Source organism: Hyla sarda, chromosome 2, assembly GCF_029499605.1.
Source record: "Hyla sarda isolate aHylSar1 chromosome 2, aHylSar1.hap1, whole genome shotgun sequence".
NCBI lineage: Eukaryota > Metazoa > Chordata > Amphibia > Anura > Hylidae > Hyla > Hyla sarda.
In genome coordinates this window covers 202451861-202474794 of record NC_079190.1, presented here as the reverse complement: position 1 = coordinate 202474794, position 22934 = coordinate 202451861, and the positions used below count along the sequence as shown (strand labels likewise).

The 22934-nt window shown below is 40.1% G+C and overlaps 1 protein-coding gene across 2 annotated transcripts in view; it reads left to right on the top strand.

The window, feature by feature from the left end:
• The window catches only part of DMD (dystrophin), a 2642350-nt gene that overhangs the window by 628168 nt on the left and 1991248 nt on the right, over positions 1-22934 (top strand). For both annotated transcript variants that reach the window (XM_056556147.1, XM_056556148.1), the window contains exon 8: positions 14327-14505. In XM_056556147.1, coding sequence (XP_056412122.1) covers positions 14327-14505 — 179 coding nt within the window. The remainder of the gene's footprint in view (positions 1-14326; positions 14506-22934) is intronic.

Genomic DNA, 22934 nt, shown 5'->3' with positions numbered 1-22934 from the left:
TGAGTACTTTTGCCTGGCCTTTCACAATATCTAGGCCCTTGAGACTTTAACAGGAACAAAATTGTACACCACTTAGATGTATGTATGTGGTATGCACTTATGATGGAAGGACAATGCGCTACATTACACTTAAAAAAGTATTTGTGTACAACACCAGCAGTACACACCAGTGCTGCAGCACATAGTCGCTGTGTACTACACCCAAAATTGCATTTTTTCTTTCAATCTCACTCCCTTCCCTATTACTGCTTTTAGGCAGGATTTGTGCTTGAGCTGAATCACTGTTGTTCTGTGCAACACATTGCTTTCTGTCCCTCTCCGTAATAGAACGCAATAGTGACTGGGAGATGAATCGCTGCAGTAAGAATGCTTTTCTGTGCAACACACAATGCTCTCTGTCCCTCTGTGCAAAAGAACGCTGATGTGACTAGGAGGTGAGTCGCTGCTGGAAAAAAAAGCTATTCTGGCCAACACACATCTCTCTCTGTCCCTATCTTTCTCTCTGCAATGAAAGGCTGAAATGACTGGCCGCAATATGGCTGCCAATTATATAGGGCTGTGACATCACAGAGGTGACTGGCTGCTGATAGGATGCATGCTGCATGTGATTCAGGGTCATCCCGCCTACCCTTGTTCCTACCTTCCCAGAAGTCCTTGCCCCATGTCCTCACATATTAATCTGCCATTTTAGATGCCCTTGAGCCTGGACTGCACTAAATAGAGTTTAATGAAGGGATTTGCATGATCTAATCGCACCAATATTTGCATTCGTTACAAATCAAACTTCTCCAAAAATTTGGATCAAATTCGGATTCGTCAGATTCGATTTGCTCATTCCAAATTTTTGACACTAAGGAATCACAAAATTGTAATACATCTAAACATGGAACACAATAAGAGACTCTTAACTCTTATCCATCTGATCACCTTGCCCAGTGGGGCCCAGCACATCTAATTGCTAATGCCTTAAATTACTTAAATTGAGACTTATTAACTAGCTGGTGCACAAATCAATTGACTGAATTTGAGCTAATCTTTGGTAAATAGTTATAAATTGAAATACAATAATTAAAAATATTTTTGCTAGGGATTATATTTACAATATTTAAAAAATAATATTTAGTACTTTAAAGGGATTACAGTTCTTGATGGTCTCCAATTTCTTAAGCAAGAAGGGGAGATCCAGGTTCTAGGTGTTTTACACTTCTTCTTCCTGCTTTTGCGGTAATGCCAATCTTGCAGGTAATGGCCACTGTTGCAGCCAGTGATTAGCTGAACGGGCAATTCCAAGAAGTTGGCACATCATTGAAGCAGGATGAAGCTGAGAACCCCTGGGACCAGGAGCTGTTAGAACAGATGATTGAGAAATGTCAATATGCTTTAATTAGTATTTTGCATTTTTCCTCTCTTTAAAAAAATGAAGCCCAAAAACAAAATTTTTTTTTTGGGGCAAAAAGCCCTTTAGCCTATCATTTTTTAATGCATTGATAAGTGATAGCAGTGTTTTTTTTCTATTTATTTATGTTTTATTCTCACCTTTTTTTTTTCTCAAGCTTTTTTTTCTGTTATTGCACTGGTCTTTCAACTCTTTTGAAACCATTTAGGTCAATAGAGTCAATTTGAGTCATATAAAAGTAGTTAGGGATTGGATTCTCTATAGAGAAGTAACCTTGTGAATTGTGAGAAATTGAGGCGCAAATGGATGGATCGGTACATACTATTGAAATTTTTAGGAAAAAAATTTAGTAATTTCTAAAAATGTTTAAAATCAATGTACACATTGCATTTTATTTTGCTAAATTAAATACCATTAAAAGTACCGTATATTCCCACGGTAGCCAATTTGTTTCATTGGTAAGAACTGAAAGTACATTTTTTAACTTTGTATTTTTTTATAAGTAAAAAACATGTCAACTATTGTCTCCCATATGCAGCTGAGTAGTTAAAGCAACCGTTAAAATGTTGAATATGTCATTCAGTTCTTTCAACTGAAATGCCCTTGCCTGAAGGAAACTAGATGTACAGTTTTAGACCCTTTTCCTGTAAAACTGTTTTCATCAATGGTTTAACTCATGAAGGATAAATAGAACATGTTAGTCTGCTTTTGAGGCTTGTAGAAAGCGACTACCAAAAGTTAGGCTTTACATTTTTAATAAAATGTATCATCAGATTGTCTTTTTAAATCTTTGTGCATACTACTATTTATGACTTCTATAACAAGCAACAACCACCACAATTCTCTACTAGATTTGTCCTATGTTAGACACCAGCAACTCCCCCAATGATTTATAAGGCTACTGATCATGTTTTGCCATGGATTCTGTGGTTTTGATGGCAATTAACCCCTTAAGGACTTAGCCCTTTTTCACCTTAAGGACTCAGACGTTTTTTGCAATTCTGACCACTGTCACTTTAAACATTAATAACTCTGGAATGCTTTTAGTTATCATTCTGATTCCAAGATTGTTTTTTCGTAACATATTCTACTTTAACATAGTGGTAAAATTTTGTGGTAACTTGCATCCTTTCTTGGTGAAAAATCCCAAAATTTGATGAAAAATGTGAAAATTTTGCATTTTTCTAATTTTGAAGCTCTCTGCTTGTAAGGAAAATGGATATTCCAAATATTAATTTTTTTTATTCACATTTCCAATATGTCTACTTTATGTTTGCATCATAAAATTGACGTGTTTTTACTTTTGGAAGACATCAGAGGGCTTCAAAGTTCAGCAGCAATTTTCCAATTTTTCACAAAATTTTGAAACTCGCTTTTTTTCAGGGACCAGTTCAGGTTTGAAGTGGATTTGAAGGGTCATCATATTAGAAATACCCCACAAATTACCCCGTTATAAAAACTACACCCCCCAAAGTATTCAAAATGACATTCAGTCAGCGTTTTAACCCTTTAGGTGTTTTACAGGAATAGCAGCAAAGTGAAGGAGAAAATTCACAATCTTCATTTTTTACACTCGCATGTTCTTGTAGACCCAATTTTTGAACTTTTACAAGGGGTAAAAGTAGAAAATTTATACTTATATTTGTAGCCCAATTTCTCTCGAGTAAGCACATACCTCATATGTCTATGTAAAGTGTTCGGCGGGCGCAGTAGAGGGCTCAGAAGCGAAGGAGTGACAAGGGGATTTTGGAGAGTACGTTTTTCTGAAATGGTTTTTGGGGGGCATGTTGCATTTAGGAAGCCCCTATGGTTCCAGAACAGCAAAAAAAAACACATGGCATACCATTTTGTAAACTAGACCCCTTGAGGAATGTAACAAGGAATAAAGTGAGCCTTAATACCCCACAGGGGTTTCACGACTTTTGCATACGTAAAAAAATAAATAAAAAAATGTCACAAAAATGTGTTTCCCCCCAAATTTCACATTTTTGAAAGGGTTAATAGCAGAAAATACCCCCCTAAATTTGTAACCCCATCTCTTCTGAGTATGGAGGTACCCCATAAGTTGGCCTGAAGTGCACTACGGGCGAACTACAATGCTCAGAAGAGAAGGAGTCATATTTGGCTTTTTGACACCAAATTTTGCTCGGGGGGCATGTCGCATTTAGGAAGCCCATATGGTGCCAGGACAGCAAAAAAAAAAACACATGGCATACTATTTTGAAAACTAGACCCCTCGGTGAACGTAACAAGGGGTTAAGTGAACCTTTATACCCCACAGGTGTTTCACAACTTTTGCATATGTAAAAAAAAAAAAAACGGTGGCGATACCCCATATGTGACCCTAAACTGTTGCCTTGAAATACAACAGGGCTCCAAAGTGAGAGCGCCATGCCCATTTGAGGCCTAAATTAGGGATTGCATAGGGGTAGACATAGTGGTATTCTATGCCAGTGATTCCCAAACAGGGTGCCTCCAGCTGTTGTAAAACTCCCAGCATGCTTGGACAGTCAACGGCTGTCCGGCAATACTGGGAGTAGTTGTTTTGCAACAGCTGGTGGCTCCGTTTTGGAATCAGTGGCGTACCAGACATTTTTCATTTTTATTGGGGAGGGGAGGGGGGCTGTGTAGGGGTATGTGTATATGTAGTGTTTTTTACTTTTTATTTTATTTTGTGTTAGTGTAGTGTAGTGTTTTTAGGGTACAGTCGCATGGGCGGGGGTTCACAGTAGTTTCTCGCTGGCAGTTTGAGCTGTGGCAGAAAATTTGCCGCAGCTCAAACTTGCAGCCGGATATTTACTGTAAACCTCCGCCCATGTGAGTGTACCCTGTACATTCACATTGGGGGGGGGGGGGGGACATCCAGCTGTTGCAAAACTACAACTCCCAGCATGTGCTGACAGACTGTACATGCTGAGAGTTTTAGTTTTGCAACAGCTGTAGGCACACTGGTTATGTATCACTGAGTTTGTGACCTTACTCAGTGTTTCACAACCAGTGTGCCTCCAACTGTTGCAAAACTACAACTCCCAGCATACACGGTGCATGCTGGGAGTTGTAGTTTGCAACAGCTGAAGGCACACCGGTCGTGAAACACTGAGTTAGGTAAAAAAAACTCTGAGTTTCACAACCAGTGTGCCTTCAGCTGTTGCAAAACTACAACTCTCAGCAGTCACCGACAGCCAATGTGCATGCTGGGAGTTGTAGTTATGCAACCAGCAGATGCACCACTACAACTCCCAGCATGCACTTTAGCTGTTTGTGCAATATGGGAGTTGAAGTTATACAACAGCTGAAGGTACACTTTTCCATAGAAAAAATGTGCCTCCAGCTGTTGCAAAACTATAAGTCCCAGCATGCCCATAATTGAATGCTGGGAGTTGTGGTGGTCTGCCTCCTGCTGTTGCATAACTACAGCTCCCAGCATGTCACTCACCTCCTGCTGCTGCTCCGCTGCAGGTCAGTCCCTCGCCGCGGCCGTCGCTCCTGGGGCCCCGATCCCAACAGGGACGCCAGGGATCGGGGTCCCCAGCACCCGGGGTCTTCTTCCCGCACCCGCTCACGTCCTCCGGAAGAGGGGCGGAGCGGGTTGAGGGAGTGACACCCGCAGCAGGCGCCCTGATTGGTCGGCCGTTAAACCGGCCGATGAACCAGGGCGATCCGGAGGTGGCACCAGTGCCACCTCACCCCTGCTGGCTATGGCTGTTCGGGGCCGTCACTGGAGACCCGATTGACCCGGAATCGCCACAGATCGCTGGACTGAATTGTCCAGCGATCTGCGGCCATCGCCGACATGGGGGGGGGGCATAATGACCCCCCTGGGCGATATGCCGGTATGCCTGCTGAACGATTTCAGCAGGCATCCGGCTCTGGTCCCCAACCGGCTAGCGGTGGGGACCGGAATTCCCACGGACGTATGGATACCCCCTGCATCCTTAAGGACTCGGAAAGCAGGGCGTATCCGTATGCCCTGCGTCCTGAAGAGGTTAAAATGCTGCATGCTGCACTATTCTATCAAATTTAATGAAATCTAATAGCTGAGGCCACTTTTGAAGCTTTTGTCAGAAATGTGACTAAAGGGTTAATTATTTTATTAGCATCTTATTTCAGCTACATTACTTACCTATTCTGCTTTCTATAATCTGTATGATGGACCACAGTGATGATGACCTTTAGGATAGGGTAAAATATAGGAAGTTTTCTGCAGATTTGCAATGTAGATTCTGCACTACAAATCTGTAGTAGCTATCAGTAGGGATAAGTGAACCTCCCAAAATTAACTTCAGAAGGTTTTGCTTGAGTTGGCTGTTAAGTTCATTTCACATTCAACAGCCAGTTTGGATTAAGCCCTACATTTTCTGGTTGAGGTGCAGAAAGCCCAACCCAATAAGTGTAAGAAGTTAAATGGTGATGCATAGCATTGCCACTTACCTCCTTTGAACTACAGAGTAAGCAGATATATATTGTTATCTACTGTAGAGAAACTGGGATTCAAGTCTGCTCCTCTTCCTAGTTTCTGTGAAAGCAACTTACTGCTCAGTAGGCATACCCTGTCTTAATTTTCCCAAAAGAGAATGACTAAAGAAAAGTAAACTTTTCTTAAGTTCAATTCTGCCGGTTCGAATTGTATTTCGCCAATAGCCCAAAAAACATGAGTATAACAATGTGTAAGGGCCCTAAAAGCCCTTGTGTATTTAAAGGGGTACTCCGCCCCTAGACATCACTGGTGTCCCACCACTGGGGACCCCGCGGTCTCAGCTGCGACACCCCAAACATCCGATGCACGGAGCGAATTTGACTGGCAATGGGGGTTGGAGGCTCATGACATCACGGTCACTCCCCGCTTGTGACATCATGGCCACGCCCCTCAATGCCCCCTTCCAGAGACTTGCATTGAGGGGGCATGGCCATGATATCACGACCATGGCATGGCCGTGAAGAGCCTTTGGCGCTTCACCCAATGCTCTAAATGAATGTCGGGTGCAGCAGGGAGATCACGGGGGTCCCGAGCGGCGGGATCCCACAATTAGACATCTTATCCCCTATCCTTTGGATAGGGGATAAAATGTCTAGTGGTGGAATACCCCATTAATTACTTTTAGTTTTTAAGGCAAAGTTAATTTCCACGGTATAGCAACATGTATAACTACAGCTGAATGCAGGGTGCCTTGTGATAAATAAGGGATTGTTTAAAAACACACTGCACTAGCAGATTTTTTTATGTTTTGTAATCAAAACATTGGTCCACAAATAAGCCAGTGTTAACATGCAAACAGAGATATCGAAAGAAGCAATATATTTTTCCAAGTGGTTCAACAATCAGCTGGACAGCCTATTTTAGGCTACCCAAGGTCATATAATCCTTCTTCCTTCTCATTTCTGCCATGTGTTGTTATATTAGCAAGTTTGGCTGAACATGGGTTCGGTTTCCTTATCTTTAATGTTTACATATGCTCTATGTTTATTTCTACCTACATTTTGTTAACTAAAATTTAACTGAGCTGAAAAACTTTGTAAATACAGGGAGGGAGGATTTAAGCAGCTTTTTTTGCTTAAAAAGTCACACAAAAAGTTGCATGTGCGCCTAAGCAATTTTTTGGGCGACTTTGTAGGTAAGCAAAAAAATACCAATCTGCCCTACCTAAGCAATTTTCAGTTTTTACTTTGCAGTGGTAAAGGATTTATCATTGCGAAAGTTGCACGTAAGCAAATAAAAGTCGCAAACCCCCTTCAAATGTAAGCAAGGTCAGACCTGGCTTACAAACTTGCCTATGACAGCATTTTCAAAAAGTCGCACAAAAAGTCACAGGTGTGACTTTGTGCACAGTGGGACGAGCAGGAAGGAGATGTACAGGAGGAATGCCCGCCCATCTCCCGCCCAAGCAACACTCCTTACTGTAAAGACATGCTGGAATTTGTAGTTGTGCGGCACAGGGGGGAGTGTGTTAGATGGGCGGCAGGATGACAAGCTTGTCACCCGCCCATGCCGTATGACTACAACTACCAGCATGTCCTTACTTTAAGGGCATGCTGGGAGTTGTATACATGCAGTGGGGGCAGGTGACAAGCTTGTCACCCGCTTCCACATCTCTCCCCAGCCCTGCTGAATGACTACAACTCCCATTATGTCCTTACTGTAAGAGCATGCTGGGAGTCGTAGTCATGTGGTGTGATACGGTCGAGAAATCAACCAAACAGCAATTGTCTGATGTTACCAGGGTGTGCGAGGACCATTGTTACTGGTCCTTTCAAGCCTAAATAACCGCAGCCTGTTACCACCTAGGCCTAGGAGCACCATTTCTGACACTCTGGGCCTGTTGGTACCGGCTCTTCCCAACACCCCTGTGGCGGTGGGTACCAGGGTAATAATTGGGGGGTAGCGCTAGCTGTTTTGGGGGCTAACGCTAAGCACGGCTTAGTGATGGACTCCATCTATAAGAAGGCTTCCACTACTAACCCTGTAAAGTAAATAAATAAAAAAACACATTTGAAAAACTTTTATTCCAAAAAACACTCCCCCACAAGCCCTCGTTAAAAAATGTTGTTAATATTAAATTAAATTAAAAACCGCTGATCATCAGAGTCCACCGAATCTGAAGTAGCCCAGAGGATGGACGGATCTAAAATGAAAAAAAGAAAAATGGGTTAGTACATTTGGGGGAAAAAAAGTGGTAAAAAACGCACATCTATACATATTTTTTGCTTATGTGTGCTAAGAAAATGGTATTCCAAAGTGATTTTATGTTGGATAACCTCTTAAATAACCTAGCAATGTAAACTTACAATTTTATAAAATTATTTATATACATACATATATATATATATATATATATATATATATATATATATATATTTATTTATTTTTTTGCACACTGATCTCGAGAAAAATAGTATACATAGAAAAATGTGAGAAAGCCTTAGTGTTTGACCAGCACTGCAGCTTCTTCATTCCCTCTTTCTAGGGGGTTTCACAGCAGTGATCAAAAAAGTTGGCACATTCTAGCATCATATATTGGAAAGGAGGTAAATCCTCTTTAATTATGATTTAAAATGAATTAATGCCGAAATACACAATGCACTCGTATTTGTTTTATTTCTATGTATTTCTATATTTAGGCATCCAAGGCCTTAATCATTGCAATTTTAATTCATGCAAGAATCTAATATTCCAGTAAAATAATTGTTTCTAAATTGAAGATGAGAAAAAAGTTTGATATCTACTGAGTAAAATGACCAAATATCCCACAGCTGCAAATGCAGCTCCAGTAAGCCAGGCACCGGTTATCAGAGGAGGTTGCTTCAATTAAGTATTGTGAAATGGCTCTTGGTAATAATCACAAAATAGACATGCTGAGGACAAATAAGCAGCTGGTGTATTGTATTATAAGAGCTGGCTGATTTGATTTACGAAAGTGTCTATGATCCATGCAGCATAGCCTATTACCAGCAAAACAGTAAATTGGAAATTTAGCTTTTGCTTTCAAGAGAAGCTCTCAAAATGAACAATTAAAATTATGAATGTAAAATAGAAAAGTAGCAATGTGTTAACACATGTGGTACCTTTTAGGTAGGTTTTTAAATTACAAGATGACTCCTTGATAAGCATCCTTTTCAGGTCTTTATGTTGGTAGTAATCTATGGAGAATAAGTGCTAATGCACTTTCCAAATAGAATGAATACAAATGCAGAGTAAATGCAGCCAAAGAGGCGCAGTCTGTGGTCAGGTAATGCGTGATTAAAGATGAGTTTCTATCAGACTTTTAGAGGCTGAAGCAGAACAGCTTTTTGTAAAAGTTCACTAAAAACATGTACAGAACATGGCTTGTTAAGCTGAATATATTTGTGGAAATTTTGACAAATTTCACTATTCTTTTTGATTCATGGAATTCGATGCATTAAATTATTTAAATTATGTTCGTAAGCAAATAAAAAATGTTAATATTAATATTTTGATTTTAAAGGGAAGCATCCTACTTTATTGTACAGTATGTTGACCACCTCTACATCCATACTTTATCTTATAATGAATATCAGTCTACTGTACAATACTTGTCATAAATACTGAACAACTGAATACAGATATCTTTTTGGAGATTTCAGCTCTAAAGTGAACATAATTGTGAATGCAGCTATGCACTATAACACAGTCTTTCAATCCAGAACATTTAAAAATATATGAGACCATGGGGGACATTTAGCATTGTTTGCTTTTGCTTTGCTCACGTGTGACATATTTATCACACTATCACAGGAGGTTAATAAATTTGGCTCACATAAGCAAAAACCAATAAGGTGATTTTATTCGAAACTTATCAAGTATCTGTGCTTGTCTTGGGGCTAAATGGCTGTATTGTGAATCCACCATAACTCTGCTGCTTTCTTTTTGTGAAAAAGCTATTTTCAGTTTGAGTTCCCTCCCTCAGGGCCCAGGATCCTTAGTTTGCAAGTGTAAGGTCACTTTTCTCCCTCCCTCCCACACATCACATCCACCCATTGCAGCACAGCTATGTCCTGTGTGCTGTACTTGAAACTACAATTCCCTGCAATGCTGTGGAGAATGATCTCCCTCCCGCCCAGCAGTTGCTCCACCCATGGAAGCACTGTCATGTTCCCTTTCAACACCTGACTAGTAATGTAATGTCTGAGTGAAACCTAGGGAAAGCCTGGGACAACTGCTACTAAAAATAAACATCAGAGCACAGATCACATAACAATTGTGAGATCAGCCATCAAACAAAGGTACCGACAATATATTAGAAAAAAAATTAAATAAAATAAAAAAGACACTCCTTTAACATTTTATAGTGTTCATAGAGTTTTCAAAACTCCTTGTTAGGAGGTTTTATATCATGCAGACACTTCAGTGTAGACTAAATTAATGTAGATGGTGCCAGGCTAATTTATGCTTCATTTTAAGTAAGGCATATTTTTTCTAATTTGTCACATTTTACATGTATTAGATCATCCAACTAATTTTAATAACACTCATTTTGTATGCTGTTAAAAGTGAATATTGGGGCCAAGATCACATAAGAATTGCGAGATTAGCCATCAAACACAGGTACAGACACTATATTATAAACAACACTCATTTTACAGCTCCTGTAACACAGTCAAATAAAATAAAAATAAAAAACAGGACTACCCCTTTAACACTTTATAGTGCTCATAGAGTTATCAAATCTCCTTTGCAGAAACCTCAGTGTAGACTGAAGAAATGTAGATGGCACCAGGCTAATTATTTTCAGTAAGGCATATTTTTTTTCTAATTTGTCACATTTACATGTTTTAGAGCATCCAACTAATTTTAAAAGAAGATAATTATAACTTGAAATCTTGGTAAGAGAGACGGAGATCGGCACTGCCATGTTTACTGGAAGACCTCCTGTCTGTGAGCATTAGCAACAGCAGCATAACATTAATGCAGGACCACTCTCTGGCTCCCTCCTGTGCTCTACCCTTTTGAAAGCAGTCCACAGCAATTGCAGCAAAGGAGAAGAAAAAGGGTGAGCATTCAAGGTTTTGGAAGTCACTCATGTGGTAAATGTTATTCTTTATTCTTGGTGCAGTTTAAAAACTCCATATCGCAGGATGCCAGGGTCCGAGGATGTAACAGGTGAACAGCCACTTTCGCACCAAACAAACAGCGCTTCTTCAGACCAACCTCTTCCGTTACCTGGGGATAGGTAAATACATGAATATGAGGTTTAGGGAGCGTATGAATTCCCTTAAAACTGGTAAAGGCTCTCCTAGGCTTATGCAACATTTAAAAGAAGAATATAATAATGATTCCAGAATTACAATTTTTGGGGATTCAACGAATGGTTGCAGCTGCAGGTAAAGACATATGGAACCTTTTACTACTAAGGGAAGGTAAATGGATTTTAAAAACCAATGCATTAGGAAATCTCTGTCTTAAAGGGGTGTTCCAGGCAAAACCTTTTTTATATATATCAACTGGCTCCGGAAAGTTAAACAGATTTTGTAAATTACTTCTATTAAAAAATCTTAATCCTTCCAATAGTTATTAGCTTCTGAAGTTTTCTGTCTAACTGCTCAATGATGATGTCACGTTCCGTGAGCTGTGTATGATGGGATAATACCCCATAGGAACTGCACAGCTCCCGGGACGTGAGTCATCAGAGAGCAGTTAGACAGAAAACAACGACTCAACTTCAGAAGCTAATAACTATTGGAAGGATTAAGATTTTTTTATAGAAGTAATTTACAAATCTGTTTAACTTTCCGGAGCCAGTTGCTATATATAAAAAAAGTTTTGGCCTGGAATACCCTTTAATGATAGACTGGATATGAGTGCTTTTATATGATGTACTGCTGTAGGACTATAGAAACAGTTTCCTTTTTGTTTTTGAGTAATTTGCATGTTTACGTATCTGTAATGCCCCTTTTATGTGACGGGGGTGGTTTAGGTGTCTTTACCTATCCCTAGGTAATGGAACGAGTTGGTCTGAAGAAGCGCTGTTTGTTTGGTGCAAAAGTGGCTGTTCACCTGTTACATCCGCAGACCCTGGTGTCCGGCCACATGGAGTTTTTAAACTGCACCAAGAATATATAATAAAATTAACACATCAGCGACTTCCAAAACCATGAGTGCTCCCCTTTTTTCTTCTCCTTTGTTGTAATTACAAACTTGAGTAACAGAAACATCAACTTTTAAATGATCTTTCCATTTATTGAGAAAAAAGATTGTATCACCCATATGAAAAAGTAATCCCTCTCTTAACCTAAGAACTTGTGGGATCACCCTTGGCAGTTACAACTTTAATAAAACTTTTGGGATAACCTGAGTTATGTGTTTTTTTTTTTTCAGACTCCAATGGAATTTTTGCAGATAAGATGGGCAGACAAGATGGACCAAATGCTTCTTATCTGCCGACACATTCTATATTTCTATGTTTAGCCCTCTCGCAAGGTTATTTCAATCATGCTGCAATAACAGTTTTTTTCAAGTGTGCAGGCTTGGTAACAGGGATTGTGTAATCTAGATTTTATTGATTAGAGACAGATACTAAAACCTGTTATTTTTTCTAATCTGGTTATGTTTTCTTATTGTAATTTTTTTTGGACACCTTTGATGGTGCCATCTTGCCTCGTTGTGATGATGGCTACCGTCTTGCCTGAGCTGTTTGAAACAGCATTTATTGTAATGCTTTACTGCAGGACTCATGGTCCATAGAGAGGACCTGTCGCATTCAAATCAATTGAGGACATTTTCAGAGGCCATTCTACGTGGTGGTGGATCCAGTGTTTTCTCTACCTTTTTCACCGTTCACTTGGTGTCACTGTTCACTCTGCTTTTGAAAATAAAGGCATTGCTTTGGATCTTTACAAATTTAAATAGGGACTTCCTTGTGTGCTTTAGAGTATTATCCTGATGTATAACCCAACTGTGTTTGAGCTTTAGGTCACAGACTGACAGATGGACAGTCTCTAGGACTTTCTGTTAATGAGCAGAATTAGTTCTACCAATTATAACAAATCCAGATCCTGTAGAAGCAAAGTAGTTCAACCATCATACTGTCAATATCATGTTCAATGCTGGGATGATATTCTTACTGTGGAATACTGTGTTAGATTTATGCCAGTTTTAAAGGGGCCTTTGCCGTCTTTTGATATTTGAGTCCTTAGGCTATCACATGATATTCTCCCTAAAGTCTTTTTGTTCACTTAAATGTTTTTGGCAAAGGCAGGACAAGCTTTTATATAATTTTTTTTTATATGCAGTGGCTTGAGTTTTGCAAACCTCCCATGGATGTCATTTTTAGCTAGTGTCTTTCATATTGTGGAATTGTGTAAATTAAACTCAAGTGAAGTATGTGAAACATGCAGTTCTTAAGATGCTTGCCTGTGTTCTTTTCCTGTATGTTTTGTCAATGGGCTCTACCAAGTTTGGTAGAATGGCCACTTCAAGAAACGGTGAAGGGTTTTCTCCACTTGTGCACAAAGGCTTTGTGGTTGGCTAGAGTGCCAGAGCCATACTAAGAACATGACATAAAGCTGCCCATAGATGACCATTAATAACCCAGTTTAATCACCAAACTTATAATAGAAAAATCCATATAGGTTTAAATTTTCGGCCTGTAGAGGCACAATGTGACACCGTTAAGTGTCTTTTAAAAATGATCAGCACTACTTTTTCTTATTGATCTTCTAAAATATGCCTCAGTGTACTTCTGTGAAAAAAAGGAAATCCACAAGTCAGAAAGTGTAGACCCATATAAATCTGTTGGTATATTACAGATTTCCTGCATGCATATAGCCTAAGGTAGTTAAGGTATCATTTGATTTTCTCAAGAAAAAAGGAAAAGATTAGGTTTTAATGACCTGACAGCGGGTGTTGGCAAGGCATCCCGCCATTTATATTCAGTTTAAAAATGCCAATATAATGACCCAGTGTGTATGAAATTGCTTCAGACACTAAAACACCTTCACATTAGTATGTCTTACACAAAGTATTGCTTTTGACAGAAATACATCAAGTCTATTTACTCTTAATGGTTTTTTAAGAAGGCATGCAGTCTAGAAATATTTTGGTAATACACATAATCAAATATGCATAGCCAAATACCACATAAAACTTGATGTACAGCTTTGTTCACTGTGAATGCAGAGGCCTCATAAATCTTGAGTTATGACTTTCCATAGTACAATAAAGAGTATAATGGTTTGAAATATGCTTAAATGAGAAATCATTACCATTTTTACAGTGAGGTTTTACTCATTGGTATGCTACATCTACAGAAAAGTTTACAGATGATTATAGAGCTCTAATTAGTCCCTGGAGGGTGCTGGAAAGGCCGAGCTTCTGCTCATTAGTCTGGCTGCATGGTCGGAAGCTGATTTTAGGTGCATTAAATGTGCATAATTTACACTGAATGACACACACCTATGTTTCCTTTTCATTTCCAGATATTGCAACAGCTCATCCTGACAAGAAGTCCATTTTAATGTATGTAACATCACTCTTCCAAGTTCTACCACAAAAAGTCTCCATTGAATCACTTCGGGAATTGGAAACAATGTCTCGCCAAATAATCCCTCCAGAAGAACAATTCAGGCATTTTGATCAGCGGCATTTCTCTCAGCAAGTACGGATGGGTTTTTCCTTCTATTATAAAAATAACTTATATTCAATTCTTTGTACAAATACTTGAAATAATTGATTCCCTTGTAGAAATTCACATGCTGCATGACAGCTCTGCGCTACTGCATTCTATTAAACATTATGCCATTTATTAGTAGCATTTATTAGATACTAAGTTCTGACAAGTGTCAATTACCTGTTGGGAAAGTTTACAGCAAACAAAGTAACTTTTTTCTATTATATTTCTAAATGTGTCTTCCATGTCAGCCATGTCAGTTTAGTGGTTTAATGGGTAAATATATTGTTATATTTCTTATAACAGTGTAAAAATTTTTGCTCACACTCCATGAACTGTAAATAGTATGAAATTCTTCTAGAAGACAAAAAACAATGTTGAATGTTGCAAAATTTTGCAGCTTTTTGAGAATTTTTACACCAAAAGTCATCCAGTGCCCAGTACGATAAGGTACACTATAAGGGCATTATCTAAAGCGAGCACAAAATTATATTATTTATTTATTTAGTACTTAACCTGTTAAAGATGCAGGGTGTACAGGTAGGCCCTGAATCCCGAGTCCTTAAGGACACAGGGCGTACCTGTATGCCCTGATCCTGTTCACAGGGTTTAAACCATTCTCACCAGCAGAGAATGGGTTAAACCACGTGGGTCCCATTTGCTTCCAGCAGCCAGGACCCACGGCTAATGCTGGACACCACCGATCGGGCCGATTTCCGCCAATCAAAGTTGATTGCAGCATCTAAAACAAAACCAAAACTGTCCTGGCTGCTCAGCGGAGCTGATCTGGACTATCGCAACAAAATCACAATGTTCCGATCAGTTTCCCAGACGATGAGAGGGTCCTCATCTGCCTCTTTGTCGTCCGATCAGCGATCTACTGCTCCGTGCCTGCTCAGCAGGCAGGAGCAGCAGAGTGCCGATAACACCCACTATGGCTTAGCATTTATCAGTATATGCAATCGGAAGATTGCATGTTATATTCCCCTATGGGGGGGCAAAAAAATGTGTAAAACAAAAAGATAATAAAAGTTCATTAACCCCTTCACTATTAAAAGTTTAAATCCCCCCCTTTTCCCATTTTTCAAATAATATAATGTATTAAAGATTAAAAATAATCATATGTGGTATGGCTGCGTGCATAAATGTCCAAACTATTAAAATATAAGGTACGCTTAATTGCACGGTCGATGGCGTACATGTAAACAAAATACCAAAATTGTGCATTTTTGGTCACTTCATATACCATAAAAATATTAATAAAAAGTGATCAAAAAGTCCCATCAAAAGAAAAACTGTACATACCACAGCACAAAACATAAGCCCTCATATAGCCCCATATATGGAAAAATAAAAAAGTTAGAGGGGTCAGAAGATGCCAATTTTAAACATACAAATTTTGGTGCATGTAGTTTATAATTTTTTTAAGTATTAAAATAAAAAAGATACATAAATTGGGTATCCTTGTAACCGTATGGATCTACAGAATAATGATAATGTGTAATTTTTACCGAAAAGAGCACTGCGTATGAACGGGAGCCTCCAAAATGTCACCCCACCAAAAAAATGTTTTCGTTTCGTCGCAGATTATATTATAAAATAAGAGATGTCATTACATAGAACAATAGATGACGCAAAACAACAAGACCTTATATGGGTCTGTAGGTGCAAAATTGAAAGTGTTATGATTTTTGGAAGGGAAGGAGGAAAAAACAAAAAAAAAGCAAAAACGAAAATTTGCTGACTCCTTAAGGTGAAAATGGTCTGAGTCCTCAACCTCTTCACGACATAGGGCATATGGATACGCCCTGCATTCCAAGTCCTTAAGGACCGAGGGCGTATCCATACGCCCATGGGAATTCCGGTCCCCACCGCTAGCCGGTTGGGGACCGGAGCCGGATGCCTGCTGAAATCGTTCAGCAGGCATCGCGGCATACAGCCCAGGGGGGTCATTATGCCCCCCCATGTCGGCGATGGACGCAGATCGCAGGCCAATTCAGTCCAGCGATCTGCAGCGATTCTGGGTCAATCGGGTCTCCAGTGACCCGGTGACCCGGAATTACTGGCTGATCGCGGCCGTCAGAAACGGCCCCGAACAGCCATAGCCTGCAGGGGTGAGGTGGAACTGGTGCGACCTCACGATCGTCCTGATTCGTCGGCCGGTTTATCGGCCGACCAATCAGGGCGCCTGCTACGGGTGTCACTCCCGCAACCCGCTCCGCCCCTCTTCCGGAGGACGTGAGCGAGTGCGGGACATGGACCCCGGGAGCTGGGGACCCCGATCCCCGGCATCAATGTTGGGATCGGGGCCCCAGGAGCAGCGGAGGCAGCGGCGAGGGACTGACCTGCGTCCCGGAGCATCAGCAGGAGGTGAGTGACAGCCTCCTGCTGTTGCTTAGCAACAGCTCCCAGCATGCAAAAAGGGCATGCTGGGAGCTGTAGTTATGCAACAGCAGGAGGCAGACAACCACAACTCCCAGCATTCCCTTATGGGCATGCTGGGACTTATAGTTTTGCAACAGCTGGAGGCACATTTTTCTATGGAAAAGTGTACCTTCAGCTGTTGTATAACTACAACTCCCAGCTTGCACAAACAGCTAAAGTGCATGCTGGGAGTTGTAGTGGTGCATCTGCTGGTTGCATAACTACAACTCCTAGCATGCTCATTGGCTGTCGGTGACTGCTGAGAGTTGTAGATTTGCAACAGCTGAAGGTACAATGGTTGTGAAACTCAGAGTTTTTTTTTAACCTAACTCAGTGTTTCACGACCGGTGTGCCTTCAGCTTTTGCAAACTACAACTCTCAGCAGTCACCGTACACCATGCACTGTACATGCTGGGAGTTGTAGTTTTGCAACAGCTGGAGGCACACTGGTTGTGAAACACTGAGTTAGGTCACAAACTCAGTGATACATAACCAGTGTGCCTACAGCTGTTGCAAAACTAAAACTCTCAGCATGTACAGTCTGTCAGCGTATGCTAGGAGTTGTAGTTTTTCAACAGCTGGATGTCCCCCGTCCCCCCCCCCCCCAATGTGAATGTACAGGGTAAACTCACATGGGCGGATGTTTACAGTAAGTATCCGGCTGCAAGTTTGAGCTGCGGCAAATTTTCTGCCGCAGCTCAAACTGCCAGCGAGAAACTACTGTGAACCCCCGCCCGTGTGACTGTACCCTAAAAACACTACACTACACTAACAAAAAATTAAATAAAAAGTAAAAAACACTACATATACACATGCCCCCCTCCCCAATAAAAATGAAAAACGTCTGGTACGCCACTGTTTCCAAAACGGAGCCTCCAGCTGTTGCAAAACAACAACTCCCAGTTTTGTTGGACAGCCGTTGACTGTCCAGGCATGCTGGGAGTTTTGCAACAGCTGGAGGCACCCTGTTTGGGAATCACTGGCGTAGAATTCCCCTATGTCCACCCCTAAGCAAGTCCCTAATTTAGGCCTCAAATGCGCATGGCATTCTCACTTTGGAGCCCTGTCGTATTTCAAGGCAACAGTTTAGAGTCACATATGGGGTATCGCCGTACTCGGGAGAAATTGTGTTACACATTTTGGGGGCTATATTCAGCTTTTACCCTTTTTAAAAATGTTACATTTTTGGGAAAACAAGCATTTTAGGTAATTTTTTTTTTTTTTTTTTACATATGCAAAAGTCGTGAAACACCTGTGGGGTATAAAGGTTCCCTTAACCCCTTGTTACGTTCCCCGAGGGGTCTAGTTTCCAAAATGGTATGCCATGTGTTTTTTTTTGGCTGTCCTGGCACCATAGGGGCTTCCTAAGTGTGGCATGCCACCAGAGTAAAATTTGCTTCCAAAAAGCCAAATGTGACTACTCCTCTTCTGAGACCTGTATTGCGCCAGCAGAGCCCTTTTCACCCCCATATGGGGTGTTTTCTGAATCGGGAGAAATTGGGCTTCAAATTTTGAGGGTATTTTCTGCTATTACCCTTTTTAAAAATGTAAAATTTTTGGGAAAACAAGCATTTTAGGTAAATTGTTTTTTTTTACATTTGCAAAAGTCATGAAACACCTGTGGGGTATTAAGGCTCACTTTATCCCATGTTACATTCCCCGAGGGGTCTAGTTTCCAAAATGGTATGCCATGTGGGTTTTTTTTTTGCTGTTCTGGCACCATAGGGGCTTCCTAAATGCAACATGCCCCCCAAAATCCATTTCAGAAAAACGTGCTCTCCAAAATCCCCTTGTCGCTCCTTCACTTCTGAGCCCTCTACTGCGCCAGCCGAACACTTTACATAGACATATGAGGTATGTGCTTACTAGAGAGAAATTGGGCTACAAATTCAAGTAAAAATTTTCTCCTTTTACAACTTGCAAAAATTGGGTCTACAAGAACATGTGAGTGTAAAAAATGAAGATTTAGAATTTTCTCCTTCACTTTGCTGCTATTCCTGTGAAACACCTAAAAGGTTAAAACACTTACTGAATGTCATTTTGAGTACTTTGGGGGGTGTAGTTTTTATAATGGGTTAATTTATGGGGTATTTCTAATATGAAGACCCTTCAAATCCACTTCAAAACTGAACTGGTCCCTGAAAAATATCGAGTTTGAAAATTTTGTGAAAAATTGGAAAATTGCTGCTTAACTTTGAAGCCCTCTGGTGTCTTCCAAAAGTAAAAACTTGTCAATTTTATGATGCAAACATAAAGTAGACATATTGTGTATGTAAATCAAAAAAAGTTTATTCGTAATATACATTTTCCCTACAAGCAGAAAGCTTCAAAGTTAGAAAAATGCTAAATTTTCTAATTTTTCTTCAAATTTACGGATTTTTCACCAACAAAGGATGCAAGTTACCACAAAAATTTACATCTATCTCAGAATCAGAATGATAACTAAAAGCATTCCAGAGTTATTAATGTTTAAAGTGACAATGGTCAGATGTGCAAAAAACGCTCTGGTCCTTAAGGCCAAAATGGGCTTGGTCCTGAAGGGGTTAAGGGGTAAATTGTAAAATTTTATGGCAACATTTTTATAGTATGTTAATGTTAACCTAGAGACATTGTATTTTATAGTGGTTCATTAATCCATGAACATTGATCAGCTATAACTTTAATGTCAATAGCAACTATCATGGTGAGGGGTAACTTTAAAAAGCTCTAAGTGAACAGGAACAGTGGCGGGCATTTATCATTGTAGGTGTATGTGAAGCAATTTTCTACACCTTTTTTTTTGTGTGCTGGTAATGTGTGGGAGCACAAAATTTATTAAATTGTCACAGAGCATTTGATACATTTTGCGCAGGTCACATTTTCTGAAATTTCACTCTTCACATACACCAAAAAGCTAAGCTTAGTCTGGACTGGTGTAGTTTTAGAGAATTTTCAGTGGCTTTGGGCCTTTTTTGTGCCTTTTCACAAAAAGGTGCAGTTCATAAAACCCTTCCATATCATGCGTATTGCCAAAATCAGTGGATTGCATCTCAAAATCAGCAGAAATGTGTAAACCAAAAGGTGCAAAAAATAAGCAAATAAACCCTGCTTGCGCCTTTTTTGCGCCTTTTGTAGACACAAAAAACTGTCTAAAGACAATGATAAATGTCAGCCAGTAAGTTTATGAAATTCATGTGTTGGAAAAAAATGGGCAAACAGAAGAATCAGAGTATGCATTCACATCATGATCTTGCCATACTGTTTTTAATTACTTTTTGTATTTGAAAACAGTATACAACAGTATTGCTTGCCTTATACATTGACCGCCCATATAAAAACTTACACAAGGTTGTGTAAGTTTTTGTATATTTTTCTGTGTTTTCCCCACGGTTTTGTAGTTTGTAGTTTTGTAGTTTGCCACGGTTTTGTATCCTGTCCTGTTTTTTGTTTTTATTTACAAAGGATTTTGTGACTTTTATAAAAACGTATACAGTTTTCATATCATTGTAGTCATTGCAAACGGTATCAGTTTTTAAGGCGTTGGAGATTGGATTCAAAACAGTATGGTAAAATCGTGATGTGACTGTAGCCTTACGCTTAGTCTCAAGCAAATCAATTTATTAAAACTCATACAGATATAGAAGATGTCAAAGTCTTGTGCATCGGCAAGTAGCTATAACAGCAATGATAATGGGTGATTACGGGATGGGGGAGGGAAGACGGGGGGGGAGTGGGTTTGATCATGCCATAGATGTACATAAAAATCAAGTGGTACAGACAACATACAGTAAAAAATGCCAAAAATACAAAAAATACATGAATAGGGCTGTTATAACCCCCACCAAAACTGTCTACAGTGGGAAGCCAAGCATTAGTTTTGTAACATGAGATAAAGATACAAGATTTTTTTTTTTTTTTACATATAAGGGATATCTTGATGCATGTGCTTGACTTCTCTGACAGATGGCAACATTATGCACTATGGTAAGATTGTAAGCCAGCAGAGGCAGATTTGTGCTCTGAGGCAGTATTATATTGGGGAAGTATTATATGGGGGAGTTGTGTATAGCAACCAATCAGATTGCGTCTTTCATTTTTCAAAGGCTTTTTCAAAAATGAAAGAAGCAATCTGATTGGTTGCTATGGGCATCTCAGCAACTTTTCCCTTGGACAGGTTTTTATAAATCTCCCCCGATATGTCTGGGATGTGTGTATGATGGATAGAAAGAAAGCAGTGGTGTCAGGTATTATAGACTGTATATGGCATGCTGACTGATGTACCACATTTAAGCAGTTAGCCTGACCATAGACTATAGACTATTGATGCAAGACTAGTCAACTGAAGAGCATGGGAAAAAAAGGGGTGAGAGCAGCAGACTGTTTTTTTTTCTCCCTGCACACCCGTAGACCACATGACACGGGTTACTCTGGCCCCCTTTGCATCTCTACAAAAGGTCAATACGACACCTTAGGTGTTGGTGGTGGCTATTTTGCAATGTCTTTTTTATCTACCGTAAATACTACACTAGGGAGCGCCCCATCTTTTTCCCATTTTCTCCTTCGTTACCTAATGTGGGGGAACTATGCTGAGAACCTAATGTGGGGGAACTATGCTGACAACCTAATGTGGGGGAACTATGCTGCCTACCTAGTATGGGGGAACTATGCTGACAACCTAGTGTGGGGGAACAATGGTAAGGTACCATATGGTAGTAGAGGGGTAGTCTTATACAGCGAATATATCCCAAACTCTATATTTTAACTGTAAAATTTGGGGGTCATCTTATACGCCCAGTCGTCTTATACGCCGGAAAATGGGGTACTTCGAAAAATACAATAAAGGTCTACCAAATTCCCTTTGCTTAACCATATGCAGCTTCACAGGTAGTATGCCACAATGCAGATTTTATATCATTATTGCAAATATTTACATCTCTAAAAAATAATTTTTGCAAGTAGAAAAGGGTAGAGGAAAAACGACCCTTGAGCGGCACTGCTGTGGCCCAGTAAGAAATGGAGTCCAAACCAGGAGTAATTCAAAGCACTGGAGAGGTTTTCTTGGAGCATAAAACAATAAAAGATAGGGATGACACGTTTTGGGGGACCCACCCCCTTCCTCAGATCAGTGTAAGGGTTCTTAGATACAGCCATAATATATATATATATATATATATATATATATATATATATATATATATTACATCCAGCTTCCAGATGTCAACATCTTGTGGACCGCACAGTGAGGAGGAGGAGATGATGTTGACAGCGCTGAAGCCAGAGGTTACAAAGCGCCTCTGTGTCTGTGCATACACGTGACCGGAGTGGTCCAATCAGAGTGCGGGGGCGGGTACAGCTGTCACTGCTCCTGTTGCGGCTACTTGTTAGTTAAACTGGGATGATAGGATATATCAAAGGTACTCGCTGTGGCATATTGTGGAGCACTGTGATATATAAATGTATGGAGATGTGCATACTGAGTGCACATAGAGTTTGGCACACTCAGGGTGTGTTCACCAGTGACAGATTGCATAAGCGATGCAGCACATACATGTGATCATGAATTATATGAGTGACGGGGCGCACAGAGGTATCTGCATCATGCAATGTACAGGGTGCACTGTTTACATGAAAAATCACTTAGCGGTGACATAATAAACAGAGTGTGCTTGCCAATGACATACTATTTGAGCAATACCAAACATAGATGAAACGGTAGAGGCGTGAAAATATATGACAGCGTGAGCATACAGGACAGTTTTCACTTGTAAATTGAGTTGTGACGTTCAGAGTTATTTCTTTTTAAGCAGGAATATATGCATAATGTAGTACACATTTGTTGCAACTGGTATATCATGTCCGAGTACCTTTGCTATATCCTGTAATCCCTATTTAACTACAAGTAGCCGCAACAGAAGCAATGACAGCTGTACCCGCCCCCACACTCTGATTGGACCACTCGGGTCACATGGATGCACAGACACTGCAGAGTTTTGTAACCTCTGGCTCCATCTGGA